Raw genomic sequence first — 18506 nt, 5'->3', positions numbered from 1 at the left:
AGCTACCGAGAGAATCTCGCCCACACGGCAGAGCCTGGCAAGCTACCCGTGGCATATTCGATATGCTAGAAACAGTAACAACAGTAAAGCACAGTTATTACTTAATTCAAACTATCCAAACAACTGTTTCAGTAAACAACCAACATGAAACAAATACTGAAAAAATATTAATGCCTGGAAATTCAGCATTGATTCCTCTGTCCAACTGCAAAGTGTGGCATCTGTTTTCTGTTTCCAGCATAGTTCAGTTTTGACAAGCAGCATTTCTAGCGTTCCACAGTTACCTGGGATTGCTATTATATTAGGCTACATAGCTCTAGAGAATGATTTTTTTTTACATAAATGTCTCTAGTTCATCCAGGTACAAATATTTTATTAAGATCTCTAGGCATAGTGGGGCTGGAGCGATAGCACAGCAGGTAGGGCATTTGCCTTATACACGGCTAACCCGGGTTCAATTCCCAGTATTCCATATTCCCAGTATTTCCCAACCACCACCAGGAGTAATTCCTGAGTGCAGAGCTAGGAGTAACCCCTGTGCATCACCAGGTGTGACCCCCCCCAAAAAAAAAAAGATCTCCAGGTATAATCACCAAAGTGAGAGTGTCAGTGAGCCCATGCCTGCAAGTAACACTTCACTTTCCATCTTAGGAGCTCGTCTTAATTTTGTCTTTCTACTGACACTGCACTCAGGTGTTTATTTCATGGGAAATCTTAGCACTAGTACAGATGTGTATTTAGAAAAAATACTTAATAGTTGATGGAAAAGAGACTCAAGGTTTGTGTTGGAGTTCTGATACTGGGGTTTCTTGCCATTATCAAATGAATCAGAAGTTCAAAGCTGTGCTTTCTGAGAAAGAATATAGTAGATCCTGCACCATGCATATATGCAAAAGCAGATGAGAAAGTATCAGTTAAGTGGAAGGGACCACTACCTTGAAATACAATTACATCCAAGCTCATCACTGGGGTCTGCATGAGGAAGACAGTTTTTCCTTTGTACCTTTTTAATAGGGTGCCCTTTCTATAGGGCACCTTTTTATTTTTACCTTTCTCAAGATTAAAGGAAAAGGGATTCATTATTCAGACTCACACTACCATGTCATCAAGTGGTAATTACGAACATAGAGAATAGACAAGATAAAAAAAATGTATAGGCAATGTATAAAAACTGCATATTAATTACTCCATTATGATGTGCTTGTGGAAATTTTACAAAGGGAGCTTCATCTGGCTTCTTTGACAGAGCTGCACTGTTCTGTGGACATCTCTGTTCGGGTACTGACTGTGGCATTTCTGATTTCCTCTCCCGGGTTTTATAAATAACAGGAACGTTCCAATTTAGTACAAGGGTCAACAGCATTAGTCATCACTTAACTGATAGAGAGACATCAAGGTTGAAAATTTCTTGGTGGTGCAAAACTCTGGGATGTCCATCCAAAGACTGCTGGGGGGTCGGGGTGGGGCTTGCTGACTTAAAAAGCAATGTGGGACTTTGTGCAAATCCGTGTTGTTTTTGGAGTTAAGCAACTTGCCCTCCCTTGGACCATCTCCAGGAGACAGAACAGGGGGTCTTTTGGCTACTGTGTGGATTGAGCTTCAGGGACCCCATCTCGGCAGTGCTCTGCAGTCAGAACCGCCTGCCTATTTGCTTGGGAGTGCAATTGTCTATGGTCTATAAAGCACTAAATGGTTGGGCCTTCGCCACTTAGAGATCAGCCTTCTTCCCTGGGCAACGTCAAGGCAATTGAGTTCAGCTGGAGTGCTGCAGCTTGAATTTCCCCACTGCCATCTACGGGGAACCGGAGGCAGGGGCTCTGCCAAGGAAAATCCTCTCTCTTGGAACCCCTTTACCTTCCATTAACCAACAAAGACCGACTCTCGTGATCTTCAGGGCATGGCAAGAAGCCCATCTTTTAATCAGAGTCGAAAAGCGGGCATTTCCACCCTTCAGAGAGAACAATGAATGTAGAAGACCAGCTCAGATTCTGGGAAGCTTTGAAACTTTTAAATGAGAGAGAGAGAGAAAGACAGACAGACAGAGACAGAGACAGAGACAAAGACAGAGGAATGCCTGCCATATAGAGAGTGTGGGTGGGAGGTGATGGGAGGGAAACTGGGGACACTGGTGCTGGGAAATGTACACTGGTGGAGGGATGGGTGTTCAAACACTGAATGACTGAAACCTAATCATGAACAGCTTTGTAAGGATTTGTCTCACAGAAATTCAATAAAACATAAATAAAACATAAATAAAACATAAATAAATAAATAAATAAATAAATAAATAAATAAATAAATATGCAATCATACCTCTTTCTTTGCCTCCAGATTCAGAGGCTCAGCCATGTTCCTTTTATTTTCTCTAGCCACTGCCCTCTGGTTTAGAGGATAAATAATGGAACAAGAGAGAGGTTTTATTTTTGCATTCATTTGTTTCGGGGAAAGAGATTCCAACACTAGTTTTGTTTTTGAAGTTTTCAACCTAATATTGAACCTAATAGGTTTACCCTGGGGCAGAGGCACTTATGGATATAGTTCTTCAACGTATAGGAATTGGATGTTTTACAGGACGGTCTATTAGTTGTTATTTAAAGGCTTCAGATCTCATGGACACAAATCCCCTTCCTTCACAGGAGTTTGTGGCCTATTTAGAAAGACAGAACATCGATACATATAACTTCCTATCCAAAGATATTAAGACCAATGAAGAAGTAAAAACAAGCAGGGAGGAAGGGAGAGATTTTACTTTTGACTAGAATGAGTTGGGTGGTCTCTCTTGAAAAGGTGATATTTGATCAGAGAAATAAATGAAGTCAAAATGTGTGCTATGCAAACATCTGGGTGCTCACCAAATGCAGAGCCACGCAGCTAAGGTATGTTTGCTGTGCTCGAGGCACTCTGGGTTGGCTGCAGAGTTGGAAGAAAGGAAGTGTGAGGCTGGGGAGGACCGCAGGCAGGTATCTTATACAACCTTCATAACTTAATTTTACTCGAAATGTAAAAGAAAGCCATTGCATGGTTTCAAGGACGACTGTTGACGTGATCTGTGATTAAAATAGTATCTGAAGCATTGAGATGAGGCAAATAGGTTAAGGGAATAGACAAGTCGTGGGTAAGTAATCAGTTTCAGGATCTATGTGGAAGGGAAACCCAACTGGATTTGCTAATGGATTGGATATAGGATTTGAGAAAAAGGAAAGAACAAAGGATAACTCCAAACATATTGTCAGGAAATTAGTTAATATATATTCTTTGTAGAGCTATTAGGCACTAATTATTGTATAAATGTACCAGGAGCTAAGTAATTTCAACCTATAACAATGCTTACAAAAGAGAAATTTGGGGTGGGGAAATTACTAACCATTATCTAATTTGCAATAGGACTCACCATACAATTCTTTTAAGCAGCAAGATCCTTTAGTGCAGTTAAAGTGTGATTCAATTATTATAAAATGCATTTAGAAAGAATTATTCGGGAACATAAGTAAAATCCACTTTCATTAAGCATTGGGGGAGAGTAGTAAAAAGCACATTCAACCCTGTCATCTAAGGGCTCACAATTAGAATAACCATCCATAATTGCGGGACACAGGGCAGCATGCCTGCTACCTTGCCCTAACTACCTCTCATACTCCTTTGAACTCATAAAAGTGTCTTTGTCTAGAAAGTGATGTACTTTCTCACCCTATAATCATCCAAAGACCAGCAACATCTTCACAGCAAAAAAGCTATAGAATGAACAAGCAACTGGTAGAATGGGAAAAGCAAGACACAGTTATGTATCAAATAGAGTTCAAGTCTAAACTATATAAATCAATAAATCATTAGATCATCCAATTTTTTAAAATGGCAGACAAATAAACATTTTTTCAAAGTAGATCAAGGTTCCTTCAAAGATTCCCACCATCATTTATCATAGAGAGGTACAAATCAAAATCCCAAATTATAACCCCACACTTGTTAGAATTTTTTCTTTTAAGAAGAAGACTATAAAGAATTACAAGATTTGATGAGGATATGGAGAAAAAGGAAAATGCTGCACTCTTTGTAGGAATACAAATGGGCTCATGGGAAGTTGATGGCAGTTTCTAGAAAATTAAAAGTATAATTACTGTATAATATGGCAACCCCACTTCCAGATATCTATCTGAAGGAAGCAAAAAACAGAATCTCTAATGTCAATTCCATCTGGATAAAGCTAGGGGGAAATAAATTAAGGAAGGATATAAAACTAAACAAAGATACAAACACTTTCCCTCATGTAAAAAGATAGAAAACCTCGAGACATTAATTAAAAGAGAGAGAGAGAGAGAGAGAGAGAGAGAGAGAGAGAGAGAGAACATTCTGATCTAATGACTTGTACTCATTAAGAAGCAGAAATGGCAAAGAGGATGTCACTTGTCCAAAGGTCTAGTTTGTATCCAAGTCATATTCTTCTGGGATCTAAATACTAAGGTTTGAATCCATAGCAGGAAACTCGTATCCATGATCTTCAAAAGTCGGCCATCACCTCGGGATACGTAATCCTTTTCAACAGGATACCCCAAGATTTAAACAGGGAGAATATACTCCCACCCACCCCACCCCCACATACCTGGTGCCACTCAGAGATCAAACCTGGTGGGGCTCAGGAGGGCAGATGGGGTATCAGGGACAGAACTCAGGTCAAGCATGTGTAAGTCAAGCAACTCTAGCCATGGGACAATTTCTTAGCTCCCAAGAATTTTTTGACATGGGCTGGAAACTCAAATTTTTGAGAATTATATCAAAGATGCAGGATCATCATGGTCCTACCTTGAATTGTTTAAATTAAAAAAAGCTTGGGAAAAATAAATAAATAAAAATTAAAAAATAAGGGTGGGGTGAGGGTGGAGTTAATAACAGGCCTGAGAAGATAGGGAAGGTAGGGTGCATGGTTAGCCTGCAGTAGTCCTGAGTTCTGCAACTAGCACTGCATGTCTCCCTGAGAACCGATACTTGCTCTCACTATTGCCCCCTACGCAAGAAATATATTGATGAGCACTTAAGAATTAATTCCAACACTTGGACTGTTTATTGCAGCCCAAGCCTCTGATTTTTCAATTCGTTCATTTGTGTTTCTGCTTCAAATTCTGACTTTGCTGAAACTAAGTTTAATATTTTCTGAATCCTGTGTTATACCTGGAACCCTATTAGCAAATTGTGAATGCCACTCCCCACTAGTTTATTCAAAGTTGTGTTTTTTATTGTTATATTATCAGTAGTACTAGTATTAGTACCACCAACATCAGCACCATCTTCAAGAGCTATATACTCTGAGAGAAGAAAAAAGTGAATGACTTTCTTTTTGGCCCTACAGAATTTGTAATGTGACAATAGTCATCGCTCATTATGTTTGACTGATTCACATTTCTTAATGTAAGGGAATTTAAAATTATAATTAAGGATTACAAAAGGTCTCATTTTTAGACAAGTAATATTACATGACATTTTTATCATTCAGCTAGGGATTTCAGGAAAGTATATAAATATTACCTTGATAAACTTCACAAAACCCCAGTAAGGATATATGTATAAAGCTCATTTACAGGGAGTTGGTAGAGGAAAAATAAAAAGAAATCAAGATCAAGCGATTAGTCCAAAGTTAAAAAATGATTCTTAGACTATTTCTTCCAACTTGGGTTAGCATCAAAACTTACAACCCTCAAATCATTCTATGAAGTCTTTCCAATGTGATATATTATTTCTCTAACAGAACAGGGGAAGGAAATGGGCATGCATTCTAATCACTTCATCATCCTGGTTAAATTAGTGAGGTTTACAAATATAAACAAGCACTGTCCTCTGTTATTCAGTTACTTGTTTAGTTTTTGGGCCACAGCTGGCGATGCTCAGGGATTACTTCTGGCAGTGTTTGGGATGCTGGGATTGGACCCCAGCAGGGGTAGAACCAAAGTAGGGTAAGACAAGCCTCTACCCACTGTACTATTTTCTTTGGCCCCTATTCAATCATTTTATCACCAAAGGCAGTGAGTATTCAGTCACTGTTGCAAAAACCAAATGAAGCATGTGAGAGCCGAATCATCAAAAGTGGGTTTTAACATGCAGAGTTTCTTAGACAACCAAGAAACACGTACTTAATGAGGTTTTTTAATTTTTAATTTTTATAATAATGTAGGAGTACTGCTATTTATTCAGCCATTGATTAAGCTGATTGAATCGGGCATGAAATCCACACTACTTTTTTTTTTATTCTATCCTGAATGTTGAGAGACTTATTGTTACTGTTTTTGGCATATCCAGTATGCACGGGTAGCTTGCCAGGCCCTGCCACGCGGGCTTGATACTCTCAGTAGCTTGCCGGGCTCTCCGAGAGGGGCTGAGGAATCAAACTTGGGTTGGCCACGTGAAAGGCGAAAGCCCAGCACAGCGAGGGCTGGAGCGATAGCACAGCGGTTGGGCCTTTCACCTGGCCAACCCGAGTTCGATTCCTCTGCCCCTCTCAGATAGCCCCGCAAGCTGCTGAGAGTACCGAGCCTGCTCGGCAGAGCCTGGCAAGCTACCCGTGTGTATTGGATATGCCAAAAACAGTAACAATAAGTCTTTCAATGAGAGACGTTACTGGTGCCCACTCAAACAAATCAATGAGCAACAGGATGACAGTGACAGTACTTCTGAATGTTAACTTTATTTTATTATTGTTTCCCCCCACCCTTTTTTTTTAAATTCACCATGAGATACAGCTACAAAGCTTTCATGTTTGAACTTTGGTCATATAATCATCAAACACCCATCCCTTCACCAGTGCACACTTTCCAAGACCAAAATCCCCAGTATTCTCCCCCACTACCCCATTCCAACCCTTCCGCTACTTGATGAGTTTTTATTTTATTTTTTCACTTGAATCACCATGAGATTACAAGCTACGAAATCATTGATGATTGGGTTTCACTCATAAAACGCTCCAACACCAACCCTTCACCTGTGCACAATTCCCACATTTTAATAGCAAAAACATTAAAGACAGTTGGTACATTTTCTTTTTGAACATTTCTTTGGATATTATTCTACCTAGACTTGGGGCACTAAACAGGTGAAAGCAATGTGTGCTCAATCAGTTTTGTAAAATGTGCAAATACCTCTAGGATGACAAGCAAAGATCCCCACGTTTCTCGCCTTCAAGAAGCCTTCTTTCTATAGACGCCATTGGCTGCTCAAGCTACACATGTGAAACAATTTGGACTAATTCTGCAGGGGGCCAGCTGAGGGCTCTGGAGAGCATGCTGTGTAGGATCAAGGCCTGGCTACACACAGGGGGCGGCTGCTGAGCAAGCGGTATGGTGCAGACCCCGAACTGCACAATAAAATAGTTTGCCATTTGTTGACAGACTCTAGCAGTTCCCCAATGCCTCTGGTTCTCCTCCATGTCTTGGTCTTGGCTTCTTACCTTCTCCTCCCAAGAGTGAGCAGCTACACATAATGAACTGAGGGGAGCCAATGAGAAGAGAAGGGGAATCTCTCAGATCCCTTACCCACCTGGATTTTCATCATTATCTCTTATATAGCCGGGGTCCTCTGTTTGCGTTTTTTTTTTTTTCACGTTTAATTTTTATTTGATTTTTTAATGCTTCACAAGACAATATTCATTTCATTTGTTTCATTTATTTCATTTGCTTCATTTCTTTTATTTCTTTTATTTCTGTTTGCTGCTTTTATTTAAATTTTTACTCAAAGAGAGAGGGAACATTTGTGGCCTTTTTCTTTTTCTTTTTCTTTTTCTGTAGGCCGCCTTAAGCTTACTAAATTTGGAATATTCAAGCAAGCGAGAGGGAAGGAGGGGGTTTTCGCAAAATCACTTCGGGGGATGGAAAGGTTGGCGTTGTCAACCATGCCCTATGGTGGGTGGTCGACTGCGTGTACGTTTCACTCTTAATTGTGCTTAAGGCTTCTTTAAATTTGGGGTTCCCCTCTTACAGCAGCTCGTACTGGCACAGGTGCATGCGCTGGATGATGTCGCGGCAGTCGTTGAACACGCGGCGGATGTTCTCGGTGTCCACAGCGCAGGTGAAGTGCGGGTAGCAGTAGTGGCGCCAGTCTCCGCCGGCAGTGCTGATTCTCAGGAATTCGTCGCGGATGAAGTACTTGGCCCGGGTCACGCGTGGATCCTCGCCAGGCTCAGGAGTAGCATCCTCAGGAGTAGTGTAGCGAGCAAACTCGGGAAAGTAGTCCTCGATCTTTGACTTTCCGGCGAGTACCTTCTCAGCAAGCAGGTCTTGCTTGTTGAGGAAGAGAATCACGGAGATGGTGCGCAGCCATCTGTTGTTCCAGATGCTCTTGAAGAGGTTCAGTGCCTCCTGCAGCCGGTTGGTCTGGTTGTCCTCCCGGATGACCATGTTGTAGCTGCTGCTGGCCACCACGAAGATGATGGCAGTCCCATCATTGAAGCACTGGATCCACTTGCGGCGCTCATCGCGCTGGCCGCCCACATCGAACATGTGGAAGTTCACTTTGTCCACCTGGAACTTGGTCTCGAAGATTCCAGAGGTCAGGACGCGGCAGCGCAGCAGGTCCTGGTCGCTGGGCACGTAGTCGGCCTGCTTGATCACATCGATCTTGTCCAGGAAGTACTGAGCACAGTCGATCAGCTGGTACTCATTGGAGCGCGCGTAGCAGGCGCGCACGCCCTCGTCCTCCCACAGAGCCTTGGCGTGCTCGTAGAATTCGGGAGGGAAGTCAAAGTCAGGCACGTTCATCGCGCTCAGGATGTAGTCCACGCGGAACTGGTTCTCGGGGTTGGCCAGCTCCACGGGTGGCACCAGACTGCTCATGGCGGCCACGGTGGTTTCAATGGCCTCTTTCAGGTTGTTTTTGATGTCCTGCACTTTGGTGGTCTTCTCACCATCGCTGTTGCTCCTTGCAGCCTGCGCGTCGTCTCCGCCGCCCTCTCCATTAAACCCATTAACATGCAGGATCCTCATCTGCTTCACAATGGTGCTTTTACCAGATTCTCCAGCACCTCCTTGGCCGACACCGACTCCGACTCCGGCGGAAGCGCGGCGCGCGGGCAGGTGCGCACGCTCGGGGCTGCGCGCGGCGGTGCTGGGGTCCCGCGGCTCGCGGTCGGCGGTGCGGGGCCCCCGGGCCGAAGCGCGCGGCGGGGCGGCCGGCGGGCTCTGCGCTCCTCGCCCGCTCCCGGCGCGGTGACTTTCCGCAGGTTGCAACAGTTGTCGCCCGGTGAAAGTTGGCGCGCGCGCCTCCGAGTCGCGTTCGGGATGCCCGCCCGGGCCGCCGGGCTTGCGTTTTTTGAGGTTTCAGCATCACTCCCATCTGTGCTCAAGGTCACGCCAGGAGGTTCTCAGAGAAACATACGCAGTGCTGGAGATGGAACCAGGCTTGGCTGTGTGCAATGCAAGTGCCTTATGCACTGTGCTATCTCCCTGGCTGTACTGGAACATTCTTTTGGTAGTTTCCACTCTAAAATTCCAAAGTAATTTCATCACTCTCCAGAGAGTTTCTGCTTTATGTTTTTTAAGTTTTTGGACCGCACCCAGTGATGCTCAGGTCCTGCCCCTGTCTCTGCATTCAGGGATCACTCCTGGAGGGCTGTAGGGGTGTCAGGAATTGAACCTAGGTCAGCCACATGCAAGGCAAGCACCTTAAACACTGTATGATCTTCTGGCCTAAGAACAGTGAGGTTTTACCTCCCACCCTTCCTAGTTGTATCAACTAGGATACAACTGACAGAACCTTCACCCGGGCATTTTAACCTTCTCAGGTTTGCTTACACACTTTGTCTATCTCTGCCATGGTTCCTTTATTTCTATTTTTCCAGGCATAAGAAGCATTCCTTTCCATTTATTATAACCCCAACACTATCAAATTTTATTCTCCCTTTAGCCATAATAACACTGTAGCACTGCCACCCCATTGTTCATGGATTTGCATAGCGGGCACCAGTGATGTCTCCATTGTGAGACTTGTTGTTACTGTTTTTGGTATATCGAATATGCCACAGGTAGCTTGCCAGGCTCTGCCATACGGGCGGGATACTCTCAGTAGCTTGCTGGGCTCTCCAAGAGAGACAGAGGAATTGAACCCCAGTTGGCCGCTTGCAAGGCAAACGCCCTACCCACTGGGCTATCACTCAGATTTTAAAAATCGCTGTGAGAAATGGACCTAATTAGAAGACAATTTCACAAGCTGCTCTGCCATCATCTTTCCACCTAAGTTTCTGCCCCCTTGAAGCTATTCACTTTCTCTTCTGTGTATCTTGTCCACTGAAGGAATAGCCTCTGAGTGAACTCACCAGGCATCTCTTACATACCTGAGGACAGATCTTAGCAATTCTTGCTCATCCCCATCCGTATTTTCCTGGCCCTGCGATCTACACCATCTGCATCCAAAGTGCTAGTTTGTCCATTCTGCCATTCCTCCGTGACTTCCTCCTTTGTGTCTGGACACAGAAAAACTTCCCTGAAGATGATCTCTGTTGATTGGCTTTCATTTCTCTCCCACCCTTTCACCCTTTGCCTGTCTTAGCAAGGCGGAGGCCCCAGTGTGCTAGGGCAAGTGGCCGTGTGTCCAGATGCTCTGAGGCAAGCAGCGAGGAGAGGAGTAGGGCAGACTAAAGTGAGAAATCCATGCCCAAGGTAAGCTCACTTCGAATTTTTACGACAGGAAGTTTTAAGACAGTGTAGGTATGTGTCCAGGACAATGAGAAAACACCCTTTGGTGGCCCCTGTGCTTGCCAAATAGAAGGAAAGTCATCTCAGAACTCACCGGCTTGACCTGTCAGCTGCACTGAGCCCTTCTCACCATTCTTACCTTTTCAAAGGCTTTTTCTTTTTTCATTTGACTTCTAGACCACTGCTCTACACAGAGGTCCCTCTGTCTCTCTAACCAATCTCCCTTAGCCTTTGGATTAGCCTGTGGTGTCTCATTGTTTTAAAACTTGGGGGCCACACCCAGTGATGCTCAGGGTGCACTCTGCACTCTGCACTCAGGAATCACTCTGGCAGTGCTCAGGGGACCATATGGGATGCCAGATATTGAACCCAGGTTGGCCACATGCAGGGCAAGCGCCCTCCCTGCTGTCACTCCAGACCCGCGGTCTCACTTTTTGTTGTTGTGGAATGGTCTGTTTGTTCCATGTCTGGATCTCTATTCTTTTCCTCCGACATCAACTCTCTTCGAGATTTAATCCTTTCTCATAGGTTCCAATGCTGATGCCAGGTTTGCTTTGCCTCTTCTCTAAACCTCCAACTCCAGTTGCCAACTTGACATTTTCACCTAAGGACCTGGTCAATAGGCTTCAGGTCAACATACTTGAATACGAAAATCCTCATTCTTGTTCCACACTCCTGCTTCTCCAACCCAGTGAAGGATATATTCCTACCCTTGGAAGCCTTGGAAGGTTTTTCTTTGTTTGTTTCTTTGCTTTTATCACTTAGGCTAAGCAAAAGCCTTTATCCTTTTATTATAGCCATTGAAAACAAAATGCATTCATTTCCCCCTGCCCCCTTCTGATCCTGGTCTGGTTCAAAGCAAAATATTTAGATTTGGTTTTCCCATTAATGCCTGAACCCAAAAGCCTCCAGTGTTTTTATGGCTGAGCTATTCCTGCCCTTTGATCAAATAGCCTCTGAATTGGTCTCCCTGATTCAGTTTTTTCCTACCCCTCTCCCCACCCTCCCCCAATCAGATTATTCTCCAATTCTGTCAGTGTAGTCCTGTCAATGTAGAAGTCAGACCACTGCACTTCTTTGCTGAAAACTTTCCAAAGACATTTGGTTTCTCTCACAAGTCTCCAAACTTACAAATCCGCTTGTGATCTGGGCCACCGCACACAAGGAATTTATTTTCTACCTGTCTCCCCATATTCAGCCTTGGACTTGGCTTTACTTATCTCTATTTATTAGTTGTTCAGACACCTCGCCTGATCTGGAGATATTTTTTGTGATCTTGCCTTAGAGAGTTCCATGATTCAGTCTTGCACTGGGACAATAGTTGCGTTCGAAACGCTCTGGTCTTATCGAGCACTGCCCTTCTAGGCCTTTCATGGAAACTGGATGGTGCTTCCCAGCTACCTTTATTAGTCCCACCTGTATGATCCTCCTGAGCCTCCCCCCCACCCCGGCCCCTGGAATCTTTTGCCAACATGCGTGTCTCCCTCCCACTAAAAGCCTGGAAGTATCCTATTTTTTGCTTTAGTCTTTAAGTTTACATTGATATTAATAACCTTTGTTGCAGTGCCAGGTATAGTTGTGCCATGTATTTATTCAGCGCCATGAATAAATAATGCTGTCTAAGTCACAGCCATCTCTGCTTTCTCATAACCTTTAAAGCTCTAGTCATTGTTTCCCAAAATGGGATTTACTGATCCCTCCAGAAGCTGGACTTAGGTGGCATCAGATGCAATTGAGGGTGCTGCCTGTTTGCTTCAAAAAGGTAGATTTTCGGATGATTAAAAAAAATCATGGATTTTTTTTAAATAAAAAAATCATGTAAAAAATCACAAATTCTCCCATGGATTTAAAAGATAGATTTCTAGATTATTTTAAAAACATATTATTTTAAAAACATGTATTTCACAAATGGGACTGGAGTGATAGCATGGCGGGTAGGGCATTTGCCTTTTATGCAGCCGACCCGGGTTCGATACCTCTGTCCCTCTCTAAAAGCCCGGCAAGCTACCAAGAGAATCCCACCCACACGGAAGAGCCTGGCAAGCTACCCGTGGCATATTTGATATGCCAAAAACAGTAACAACAAGTCTCACAATGAAGTCATTACTGGTGCCTGCTTGAGCAAATTGATGAACAATGGAAGGACAGTGCTACAGTGCTACTCACTGAGGGATTATGTTTTAAAGAAGACTGTGCACCAAATAAGCTTGGGATCCTCTGCTGTAAATCATTTATTTGGAATTTAAGCATAGTATTTTAAAAATTGTTAAAATTGTTTGGGGGGCTGGAGCGATAGGACAGCAGGCAGGGCATTTGCCTTGCATGCAGGCAACCCAGGTTTTATCCCTAGCATCACATATGGTCCCCTGAGAACTGCCAATAACAATGGCTGAGTACAGAGCCAGAAATAAGCTATGAGCAGCACTAGGAATAACCCAAAAAGGAGAAAATAAAAGTTTATGAAAAAAATTACCTAGAATTTGAAATTTGATAATAGGCTTATTATATAAAGGAAAAAGACTTGAGGTGTATTTTTATAAAGCACCTCCATTCCTGATGCAGAGCAGTATACAATAATGAAGGAAGGAAGAAAGAAATGGGAAAAAGAAGGAGTGGGAAATTAGTCAATCATCAAGGTCTTGGTGAATAGTGGGTAGTTGAAGCCAACAGTGTGGAAAGGAAAGGGGGGCACAGAAGGCTGGAACCTAAGGAGTGGGGGAGAAAAAAACCTTAAAGCTGAGGTCAAGGAGTTTTAGGCTTCTCACTTAGGAAGCCAAGCTGCTAAGTGCATTCTGCCATCTAAATGAAACACAGTTGACCCTGATGATTTAGTATTTGAGCTACATGCCTGCTTTTTCTGTAAGTCTTCATGTTTGTCGGTGTTATATTTAGTAGATGCCAGACACTGTTCTGTTAATTTTGCAAAATGCAAACAATCTAAGCAGTTGAGACAAATAACAGACCTCAAATAGACTGTCCTCTTTTCTCTCACACCAATTCTCCCATGGAATCAATTCTTACATGGCAAAAGGTTAGACAAGGGGATTCTGGAATCGAACATAGACCGGCTAATGTCCAAGTTCCTCCTTCTAAAATTATACAATTTAAGGTTATGTTAGACTCAAGGAGAAGATGGTTGGGAAAATTTATGCTGAGTCCCACTCATCCTGTCCTCATCTTGGTCCTCCTATTAGCCAGCTGGCCAGAGAAGTGGTGTCATTATATGCACATTATATGTGCTTGAGAGGGAGTGCAGTGGTCAGAAAGCTTGAACTAGTGAGAAGATGGAAGAATGTACAAATTAGGAAGTAACCGTATACTTACCTTCTTAATAAATCAAACCTAAAGCCAAGCTTCTAAACTTCTCAACCATCACCCTCTTTTGACCATGTTTGTTCCTGTGGGTCCCCTTTTCTAAGTTGGACCCCAAGCCTCATGCCATAGTTCCCTAAATTATCAGCCTGGGCCTTGTTGTAAAGTCCTGGGTTCACACAGGTGGTCAGATGCCCCACCCCCACCCCGCACTGAGAAATGCTACTGTAGCCATACCAACAAGAGTGACCGTATATTTGGAAGAAGCTTTTCAACCAAACCATATAGACAAGTTTCTAAAGACCCTCTAGATCATCCATGACCCTAATGTATAGGGCATTGAAGGAATGAAACTGAGGGGGAAGTAAGAATGAGGGGGTGATGGAAAGAAATAGGGACACATCTGTGGAGGAGAGGTGATTTATCTATCTCCAAACTACAGCACTGTAAAACGTGAGATCCAAACTACAACAACCAAACTTGAAAAAAAATGTTCATAGCAGGAGGCAGGAAGGAGGGTGGGAAGGACCCGGGGACACTCATGGAAGGAAGGTGATCTAGTGGAGCATCGCTGGCCTAAGACTCAACCATGAACAACATTGTAAATTACAGTCCCTTAATCATGCATTAATGAAAGAATAATCAAGCCCTACAGAAATCTTGGACTGAGTGATAGCATAGCAGGTAGGGTACTTGCCTCCTTGCACATGGCCAGCCCAGATTTGATTCCTCCATCTCTCTCAGAGAGCCAGGCAAGCTACCAAGAGTATCTCACCTGTATGGCAGAGCCTGGCAAGCTACCTGTGGCATATTCAATATGCCCAAAACAGTAACAACAAGTCTCACAATGGAGATGTTACTGGTGCCCGCTCCAGCAAATCGATGAACAATGGGATGACAGTGCTACAGAAATCTTGGAACCAGTGCAGAAAGGGGAGAAGAATTGGGAACAGTTATCATTAGAAATCAGAAGCACAAATACTGAAAATCACAAGCTGAGAGACAAATGATGGGGAATCAGATGTGGTGTCATTGCAGGCTAAGCTGAATGTTCCTTGGCTATGCACAGGAAACCCACCTCCCAGTTGCCACCAGGAAGACCCCTGGTTCTCCGAGTTCACCTGTGTTGCAAGAGCACTCTTACCTTTCATTGTGAAGGTAGAGATGTTGGTTTTGAGCTGAGTCTATTGAGACTCCTACTCAGTATTTGCCCCCAATACATGCTGTCCCTGCCTCAGCACCATTTTCTTATTTTTCTAAGAGTTCTGACTGTCCACCCTTTCAACATCATATATTTACCTTTCTCTTGAGGACTTTTTAATCATCAGGCTTGCAAAATACAGAGCTGCCTCCAGCTGCTTGCTCAAAGGGCCCCCTCTTCTGACCCGGGTGAGGAGTCTGTACTGTTCCACCTGCACATGGGCTCATTTTCCTCCATGGCTGCCACTTGTAGAATCCCCTCTGTTCAGCCCAGCTCCCGAAACAGGTGCCAGGTACCTGCTTCTCATGCGGGGTAGGGAGAAGCTGGATTTTGGAGGAAATTACGGCATGTGTCACTCTCAGAATCACCGACTCCGCCTCCAGATCGGCAGCTCCAAGCCTCAGGCTCATTACTGAATGCGTTATTCAACACCATGATTATGCCCCTTTTCTTTCCAAATCAATTTCTCTGCAGCTCCTGTTCGCTGTCGAGTGTTCTTATGTCTCCTGACTCAGATGACTCTCCTCCTCCTCCTTGCAGCGCTCCTCTGAAAACACGAATTTTCTCTCTTTTCTTTGCCTCTTCATGCCTCTCCCTTCTGTTATTTAACTTCGCAATTGTATTCCTTAACTCTGTCAAGCGTCTTGACATGCAGTTTGCACGAAAGCTGCGATCCATTTTAAAACTCATCTAATTGTTGGCGACCGCTCCTCCATGAAAGATCTGTACTTCTTTGGGAATCAGCCTGTTTGTAGGGACTTTGGTGGATCGAGGAGACAGAATATTTAACAGAACCCCAGGTCACCTGGAATCCTATATGTAGGTCAACTGCACGGATGTGCGGATGTGCACGTTATTCAGACATCTGAATAACGTGCCTAACATAAAGATTCACCTAAGTGCCTAACATACTATCTCCTAAGATCATTGTCTGCTATGAGAACGCAGCTCCTTTACACAGACTTGACCCTTTTATCACCTAATTATTCATTGTACACGGAGTCTTTGTGGTATAGAAAAAAAAATAAGTAATGATGCCAGCAAGAGGGAGAGCAATGGCTGAAGTCCTACATGCTCCGTTGTGCCCTCTGCCAGGGGAAAGTCCGGTGGAGACCACCGTGCTGTTTTCACATCAGTTCTGTTTGTACAAGTGATACTGGTTCACTGCACGTCCAACCCTGCCTTCCCCATAACTCTTCGTCCTCATGTGTGGGGGCCTTCAAATTCAGCTCTAATCACTGAAGCAAAATTGGAGCATATGGGTAGAGTGTCAGAACAGCAGAGCTCACATGAAATGTGACCCCCCCCAATGGCTTACTGCCGCCCAAATTACAAATGCTACCTCGGTTGGTGGCTGTTGAAGGGCTGAAGATTGTCTTGTCCTTATCCAGATACAACAACTTGTACAAACTTGTTGGAAAACCTCCATGACATAATAAATCATTTTCCTGTGCGTGTAATTGATTTCCAATTCTGGATGCTAATTCAGAATACAATTCTACTGTTTCCTGGTCTATTCTTGTATTAATTATCTGACTGTTTTCCTCAGCATGCATGCAAACATATTGATAGCTAGAACTGTTTAGTATGTAAAATAGTACTTTTGGGGGCTTGAAAATATAGATTTATGGTATGCTCCAATTTTACCTTTGATAGGATGAGAATGTTCTCACTATTTCTTTTTTCACCTTTGGCAATTCTATAATGATTATTATTTAATCTTATAATCTTGCTTTTTCTGCCTTTAGTGAATGGTCTGAGTGTAATAGTGTCTTAGATTCTGTTGTTGTTGTTCATTTGCAGGCTGCAGACTGCTGATGGGATTTCCTTTTCTGACTTCTAGAGCTCTTGTAAGTAAATATATGCCTTTTTCCTGGCTTGGACAGCTGCCAAAATATTCTGTTTTTGTTTCATTCGCTTTTTACATAAAACATGAATGTTACTCTGAAACTATTATTTTTTTCCAACCAATTCGTTTTATTTGTTTAGACTTTATTGGTGACTATACAAATCTGTCTTACAAAGAGACTTTTGGTGATTTTACAAAATTATGTTCTCTAACATCAGTGTGAAGAAACCCTCTGGGAGATTTATAACAAAACCCTAAAAGTCTTTCAATAACAGTAGAATATGAATACTATTAAATTAAAGATAAAATAAATTCAGGTTAGAAAAGTTAAAATAGTAGCAGACTTCTATATGCATGCTGATTATCATCATTTCATCAGTGTACTACAACTAGAATAATGATAAGGGGGTCTGATATTTATGCGAACAATATATGCTTGCTCTTTAAGGAATACTGTTCTAATTGGAAACTAATCAATACATGTTTTACTTTACTTTTCAGAACCCACTTAGAACAATCTGATGAAATTGTTGAAATAAAGGTTATTTGGTCTTTATTCAATTTCTAAGCAACTAAAATTTTATAATAACACTCAAACCGCCCTGAGTTTTAATGTGAATGATCATGCTTTAGTATTAGGTGTCAGATGTCATGTTCATTGTTGGCATAGCCACAACGGGGCACTGGCAGAAATGATCTATGACCTTTAATTTGTGATTGCCCCAGGATGAGTTTCTGGAAAAAGATAGAAATTAGAATCTCATGGTTGTCTTCTCTTTCTTTGGACTATATTCAGCTTTCCAGTGATGATTCTTCAAGAAGTTGTACAGTGGATATCTAAGTTCTGGAAAATGCATAGGAAGTGACAATTGTTTACCAGCATGGGGGTGATTCCATTGAATACACTAGTTGTCTATGTTAGGCGTCCGCTATTCTTACTATTCAATATACTCTCCTTTCCTCTTGCAATCTCCAGTAGACATTCATTATTTGTGTGCCAAGAGGAAATTAAGAGGATTTGTATCTCATTGGTGTGTTTGGTTCTTCAAATTTAGTTGAAATAGTGCTGGGCAGGGCTTGCCCTTCTGAAACTGACGGGAGGAGGCGAGGGGAGGGGTGTGTGCAGGAATATCAGACTCTCAGTAGTGAAATTCCTGGAGAATGGTGTTTAGCTATTTCGCTGCTCTCATGTCTTTTAAATTTCTAAAATAAATGTTCATGGAAATAGCACATTTCTAGTCTATTGGTTTAATAAAGTATATTTTTGGGAAAAAAGCATCCAATAATGAAGCGTAAATATATTGATTTTTATGCATTTTTAAAGCATTGCACTTGGGTAATGTTAGCATATTAGATTTTTTCTTTTTTTGTTTCTGTGTCATAGCTGGAAATGTTCAGAGCTTACTCCTAGCTCTGGGCTAAGGAATCCCTTGGAAGATCATATGGGATTCTAGGGTTCTGAATCTGGGTTAACTGT

General features: G+C 42.8%; 1 protein-coding gene across 1 annotated transcript; it reads right to left on the bottom strand.

Moving 5' to 3' along the window:
- Positions 1–7566: 7566 nt before the first annotated feature.
- On the bottom strand, positions 7567–8994 carry LOC101540054 (guanine nucleotide-binding protein G(s) subunit alpha-like). The gene has a single exon (XM_055131976.1). It carries the CDS (start codon positions 8958–8960, stop codon positions 7953–7955), a length of 1008 nt encoding a protein of 335 aa, XP_054987951.1. The 5' UTR covers positions 8961–8994; the 3' UTR covers positions 7567–7952.
- Between the last annotated feature and the right edge of the window lie 9512 nt (positions 8995–18506).

This window comes from Sorex araneus, chromosome 1 (assembly GCF_027595985.1).
Source record: "Sorex araneus isolate mSorAra2 chromosome 1, mSorAra2.pri, whole genome shotgun sequence".
Taxonomy (NCBI): domain Eukaryota; kingdom Metazoa; phylum Chordata; class Mammalia; order Eulipotyphla; family Soricidae; genus Sorex; species Sorex araneus.
This window is presented reverse-complemented; position numbering and strand designations above follow the sequence as displayed.

Bases quoted from the DNA above. Each gene is read 5' to 3' on its own strand.
- LOC101540054 (XM_055131976.1), bottom strand. From the start codon at position 8,960: ATGAGGATCCTGCATGTTAATGGGTTTAATGGAGAGGGCGGCGGAGAC.